The sequence below is a fragment of the Laccaria bicolor genome, genomic scaffold (genome assembly GCF_000143565.1).
Source record: "Laccaria bicolor S238N-H82 LACBIscaffold_32 genomic scaffold, whole genome shotgun sequence".
NCBI classification, from domain to species: Eukaryota; Fungi; Basidiomycota; class Agaricomycetes; order Agaricales; family Hydnangiaceae; genus Laccaria; species Laccaria bicolor.
The window spans coordinates 303,815-310,928 of record NW_001889903.1 but is presented as its reverse complement, the minus strand read 5'-3'; the positions used below and the strand labels follow the sequence as shown (position 1 = coordinate 310,928).

General features: G+C 43.7%; 1 protein-coding gene across 1 annotated transcript; it reads right to left on the bottom strand.

The window, feature by feature from the left end:
• Positions 1 to 666: 666 nt before the first annotated feature.
• Positions 667 to 1,951, bottom strand: LACBIDRAFT_331217 (uncharacterized protein; the record flags this gene model as incomplete). Its single annotated transcript, XM_001885530.1, has 3 exons — positions 667 to 1,404; positions 1,457 to 1,552; positions 1,940 to 1,951. The coding sequence occupies 3 exons, from the start codon at positions 1,949 to 1,951 to the stop codon at positions 667 to 669; spliced, it is 846 nt and encodes a 281-aa protein (XP_001885565.1).
• Between the last annotated feature and the right edge of the window lie 5,163 nt (positions 1,952 to 7,114).

Here is a 7,114-nt window from a genome sequence, read left to right as displayed (position 1 = left end):
TCATGTGACTACCCTCCCAGGTGTCATCATCCCTACCCTGTTTTTCACCTAGGCAGGAATGAAATACCAAAAATATCACCCTGGGCAAGCAATAAAAAAATAGCCCTAGAGAGAAATGAAATATCACCCTGAATAGGAATGATAAATGGCCATAGGGAGGAATGAAATATGCCCTAGGCAAGCAATGAAAAATAATGCTAAGCAGGAATGAAATAACAAAAATATTGCCCTAGGCAAGCAATGAAAAACAGAGCTAGAGAGGAATGAAATACCAAAATATCGCAATGAAAAATAGTGCTAGGCAGAAATGAAATACCAAAATATCATAATGAAAAATAGTACTAGGCAAAAATGAAATACCAAAATATCGCAATGAAAAATAGTGCTAGGCAGAAATGAAATACCAAAATATTGTAATGAAACATAGTGCTAGGCAGAAATGAAATACCAAAATATTGTAATGAAAAATAGTGCTAGACAGGAATGAAATAAAGTGGGGGAAAAAAATGAAATGAAATCCTGGGGAGGAAAGAAATAGAAATGAAATTGCAATGATATAAAGCCTTGGGAAGAAATGAGATGCATTTCATAAGCCTTGTCCATGTATTTCATTTCATAAAAAAGCTAGGCAGTGACCAAATCGCTGTGCTGGCAGTTGCCAGTGTTTTATGATAAGAAGTGGTAGGGACTAGTGTTGGAAGGGGCTGCTGCCTCCATGGGAGGGGGATCGGATGTGAGGGTGTTGACTTTGAAGCGGCCCGTGTTCACATTGCTGCAGCCACTCTTCTTTGCATGACAGGCATCGCATGCCTGGCCTTGAATGCCTGTCTCCGCTGTGCATGGCTCTCCCTGCTTGACACATTGATCGCAGGGAATATTGCGGCGGGGTACCACAGGAGTGACTTTGGCACCCATTGCTTCGAAGTCGTACTCCTCGTCCTTGTTGTCCTGAATTGGAGCATGTCCTGTGGTGCTTCCTCCACTTCCTCCGCTTTGCATCCTCGCCTTCTTCCCCTGCATGTTCGTGTTCACTGTCACCTCTTCTTCAGCCGCAACCTCTGCCTTTCGTTTCTGTCTGCGACTTTGACCCTTCATCTTTCCTGACTCTGAACTTCCCTCCCCCTTCATCTTCCCTGACTCTGAATTTCGCTCCACTTTGACAATGTCGACAGTCGCCTTGGCCTTTCCCTTATCCTTGGATGGCTGAGGTGGCTCCCAGCTCATCAAAAGAGCATCGATCTCATCGATCTCATCCTCCTGCTCTGGCTCTGGCTCATCCAGTACCTCCCACGCAAACTGCCCCACATTGGTATCCACAATCTCCATGCACACGCATTCCATGATTGCAGGCATATCAATGTCCTCCAAGCATCGAAGGACATATATGGCTTGTAGATACGTGACCTGAACACTCATTTTAATTCTGATCAATCTGTAGAATTTTAATGGGACATACAATAATTTTTCGCAAGGAAGCCTCCTGACTAGTCCTCTCATCCTCCTCTGCATTGGGGTACTTGGTGTGGTACCAATCCCGAAGAGCCTCTACCACCTTGATAATTCAGGGAACAATAGTTGATGCAGCTTCATGCGTCAGAAGTGGCTCCTTAAGCCATGCAGGGGGGATAACGAGGTAGGAACTTGTGGGTTCGCCCATTGAAGACAATTTGTCGAGGAACAAATGACGGTGAGATGGTGGTGGGAGATAAGAATGAGTGGACTTTGATGGTTCGGCAAATCCAACCATTGCCAAATTCGGGTATTTGCGGTGTCACTTTGTAACGCTGTCACAATGTCTGAATTCGGATCTTCCTCCACCATTGTTCTCAAACACAATGTCATCCGTTCATCCCTCCTGCAAGTATCATTCATTACCCAATGCCCAAAAACTAATCCTGATTTTCAATTTTAGTATTGCCGCCTCCATTGCCTATCCCACCCAAGTGGTCATTGCGCTACTTTGAGGCAACAAATGGTAAATGGTTATTTCTGTGATTTAGTTTCGTAATTGATGTCTCAGGCATTAGAAACATTGTGAAAAACTATGAGGGCATTCCCATGGATGATACTCAGGTACATATGATCTCCATATAACGTGTCCATCATCATCACACTTTCATTTCAGTGCAGCACAGCTGGTTCATCTAATCCCCCTGCACCATCCTCTGCAGAAAGGACGGCGGATGATGGTCCTACACCTCATCATTCGCCCTTTCCCCCCCACCTCAGTCGGACCTTCTATGATTCGGTTGTTCCGGATCTCCCGAAGGTCACTCATCCACTGGAATACACCTGTATCACTTATAAGGTTCTGTACCGTGAGTGGGAGGAAGCCTGTAGGTCACTCAACGTACTGCTGCAGTCTCGGGCACACGCAGCGGATCAACTCCAGCAATTGGACGTTATTATTCAAATGAGGAAATCAGCGCTGGAGCATTGGGGGAATGTTTCGGGGGAACATCATTCTGTAGAGAAGATGGATGAAGCTTTGGATATGAAACAGGTGGTCATTGATTTGATGGATGATATGGATGATTCACCATAGACCATTTGTATATCCTGTTTATATACAAGTGCTCAGCTACATTCGGTGTTTCTCCATTTTTTCAAGTTTGTCTGGGAGTATAAACGAGGGCTTGAATACACATGCGGCCTTTTGTCCTCAGGCCCTTCATTGACCTTATGAAGTCTTTCTACATGTTCATCTTTGACAGGCCGCTTTTCTTTCTGATGGTCGACTGTACACTTCGGGATTTCCACTAATCATTCACAGGTCTTCCCACAAGTTAGACCTTGACAATGGGGCTTTCAATCTATTTTCCACATGTCCTTCATGCAACTATATCTATATTTCAGGGGTTCCACTTGTCGTTACTCTGTCTTTCTACTTGTTCAATTTTGACGACACTGCTTTTGCCGTAATGTGTCCGCATGTCCTTCTTATTGTTGACTGTGCTTTTCAGGCTTTCTGGTAATCGCTCACAGGTCTTTCCACTGGTTAGACCTTCATGATGGGGCTTTCGATCCATTTTCCTGGTGTCCTTCATATATTACGTCTACGCTTCAGGGGTTCCACTCATCGTTACTCCCGCATATTGTTGACTGTGCATTTCGGGCTTTCTCCTAATTGTCACGTGGTCTTTCCACATGTCAAACCTTGACAATGGGGCTTTTGCCGTACTTGTCTCATGTCCTCAATAAGGTTACCTCTCCATTGTGGGGTTTGTGATAACGGTTACACAGTCTTGCCTCGTGTCCTTCGTAATGTTACTCTACGTTATAATGGTTACAGGTTACCTCTGCATTGCAGGGTTTGTGATAACGGTTACATGTTGTGGGGCTTCCACTAATGGTTACAGGTTACCTCTGCATTACGGGGTTTGTGATAACGGTTACACGTTGTGGGGCTTCTGCTAATGGTTACATTGGAAATTCAAAGTTATACTAGGATTCACCCCACCTTTGGTCCCATTGCGTGTACATGGTTTAGGCCATCTATAACTCCATAGCTAATAAGGTCAATGTAAGGCTGCTGATATCCTGGGCCTCACTTTCCTTCCATAGGTCCTGACATACATTGGTCCCACCTATGGCGCCATGCCCTATATGCGCATTGGGCCCATTTGGGTAGCGCTATGGACCATAGGACAATTGCCTGTTTCTATTGTTATGGTATTATAGGGTTACCTTTGTCTACTTGTGCATTAAAGACATGGAAAAAACAATTAAGTCACGCTCTTACCCCTCCCCTCAAAAATGCAAGGAGGTGTGGCAAATTCTGATCCAACAACATTTAGATGCTGGACGGATCAGACCTTCTTCCTCCCCTTGTGCATCACCTGCATTCATTGTCCCTAAAGCAAATCCAAATGTCCTTCCCCGTTGGGTCAATGACCACCATCAGCTGAATGAAAACACGATAATGGACTCACATCCCTTGCCAAGGATTGACGACATATTGAATGACTGTGCGAAGGGCAAAATATGGGCAACTATAGATATGACAAACAGCTTTTTTCAGACTAGAATGCGCCCTGATCATGTGCATTTGACAGCCGTTAACCATTAGTAGGTACCATTTACATCACGAAAATGTGGCAGTTGCCATGAGGCATCTTGATCAGCTACCATGAATGAAATGAAATGATTTCATTTCATTCACAGCACTTATTTCATTTCTTCCAGAAAAGGCGTGTTTCATTCATTTGCGATGATTCTTTCATTTTTTGTTTCATTCTTTTCCAGGGAAAATGAAACACCTTTTGCCTTGTTCTGTTTCATTCTCACTTCTGTTTCATTCCTGCCAGAAAGAATAAGTTTGATTCTGCTTCATTCATTCCTGACAATTATTTCATTCTTTGTTTCATTCTTGCCAGAGGATTGAATATTTCATTCTTTCTGGACAGTTATTTCAATGATGTAGTACATGTACAAATAAGGAAATAATATACAAATGATGCCTGATATGGGTTGTGCCCTTCTGCAGTGGATTGAGGGGCCATATGGGGGTAACCGTATTTTTGGATTTGAGGCAGATATATGCAAAGAGCTAGCAGTGGTGTTGCCAAATAGGGTACTTACATTTTGTTCCCATCAATTATATAATCACCTCCCATCTCACAATGGAATGAAACACATGCACCAAAATGAATGAAACAAAAATGAGGCAGCTCAATGACATGAATGAAGCCAAAATGAAAGAAATTCCAGTTCGTTGCAAGCAGTTCTAGTTCGTCGCTATGGACAGGAATGAAACAGGAATGAAAAACTGTTTCATTCCAACGTGGTAGCTGATCAAGATGGCCTGCAGTAACTGCCATGTTTTCATGATGTAAATGGTAGCTACCAGTCTGTTAACACACCATTGGGTCTTTACGAATGGCTCGTAATGCCTATGGGTCTGAAAAATGCCCCAGCCATTCACCAAAGACAGGTAACGGCAGCACTGTGCACGCTCATCAGTAAAATTTGCCACATTTACCTGGACGACATTGTCATCTGGTCAAGTAACATTGACGAACATGAATGCAATGTGTGCACTGTACTGCAAGCGCTGTGGGATGCTCATTTATATTGCAATCCAGATAAAACCCATCTTTTCTGCACAGAAATAGATTTTCTCAGCCACCACATTAGCATGCGTGGCATTGAAGCTGATACAAAGAAAACCGAACACATCCTGGCATGCCTGAACCAAAAACTGCAACTGATGTACGTGGATTCCTGGGCCTTGTCCAATACATTGCGGCTTTTCTCCCTTCAATTGCTGATCACACAGGCGTACTTTCCGAACTTACGACAAAAGAATCTGAAAGGAATTTTCTGCTGTAGGCGCCAAAGTATCAGATTGCGTTCGATGCAATCAAAGCAATTGTAACTGGGCGGGAATGCTTGATGACAATCAATTTCAAAAGATGCCAGATTATAAAATTTTCGTAACAACCAATGCAAGCGACAAAAGGTCGGGAGCTGTACTCTCCTTTGGACCTACTTGGGAGCTGGCGCAACTGGTTGCTTTCGACTCAATGACATTTAAGGGTGCAGAACTCAACTACCCTGTGCATGAGAAGGAATTGCTAGCCATGATCCATGCCCTAAAGAAATGGCAAGTGGACCTTCTAGGCTCACCATTCTGGATCTACACTGACCACAAGATGCTGGAGAATTCCACCCCCAGAAAGACCTGTCACATCGCCAAGTGCAATGGATGGAATTCTTATCACAATACAATGCAAAGATGGTGTATATAAAAGGCAATGACAACTCCATTGCCAACACTCTGTCCCATTTACCCTACGATGCCGACTCTCATATAATTGACTCTGCAAAACATCCCTACAGTTTCTGTGAAGACGATGACATGCTGTGCACAGTGGCTTCAATATCCTTACGATACTTACAAGGTCCCTGGGAAACCGCAACCGCACTGGCTTTGTGTGAACATTCCTTAAACACAGTAAATGCCACCTTGGAAATTACTGCTGACAAGGTTTTCTTGGACACAGTAAAAGCCAGCTACTTGGAAGATGCTTGGTGCAAGACACTGCCCTCCACATCGGCCAGTTGGCCTGACCTGGCACTCCATGATGGTCTTTGGTACATCGGCAACCGTTTGATAATTCCTAGAGCAGGTAACCTGCAAGAAACACTGTTCACCCTCACACACAGTACTTTACACTCCCACTGCTTGTCCAACAGACTCTGACGGACTTTCATCGGACCCTGCCATTTCCGATGGACTCAGTGGACAGTCCGTCGGAAGACCATCAGAGTCCATTGGACAGGACTGGATTCTGCTGCAAGTCCAGGCAAAGTCCAGTGAAAGTCCACTCAAACTACTTAGAAGCAAGAAATGGTTGGACTGGCCAGAATTCTGTGTCCGTTGGACATCTGCTGGACTTCCGTCGGATTTCCAATGGACAGAGGCAGAAACCATCATAATTGCTAAGTTCTCAGTCTGCTGGACTTCCACTGGACTTCCAATGGACTTTCAATGGACTTCTAAGCAAAAAAGGCACAACTTCCAACAGACTTTCAGTGTCCAGTCTGCAATTCTTATAAGTAAATCTAAACAAGTCAGGCCCTGGTCAGACCTTATGCTAAATTCCTTAAGACATTGAGGTTTCAAAAACAAAGTATATTTTATACCTACATAAATTTATTTTACTACATTCTACAGTGTTCCGGCACTCCTTCGGACACTATCACTCCTTTGGACACTCGGCTCTAACTCATGCAGATCAACATCACTCATCGTCAAACTTGGCATATGTCTGTAGATAGGTATAGAGGTCATGTATATATAAAATTGGATTAATTGGTGAAGTTCTCAAGGTGCTATGAGTAAATTACACTGAAAGTGATCAAATTGTGAAAGGCTGCTATGCTAATCTTAGATTTTGCTCAGATCCGACGAACCACCCATACAGCAAAAAATATAAAACCCTATCGCAACGGTATTAATAAAAGAATTGGGACGTTTAGAAGGAAAATGGGGGCAGAGGAAATGTTACACATACTGAACATTGACGATGTGACTGCACGGTATGGCCATAAGCTGATTTCTCCCACACTTTTTGGCGGTGTCACATGTGTCCGAAGGAGTGATTCCGTA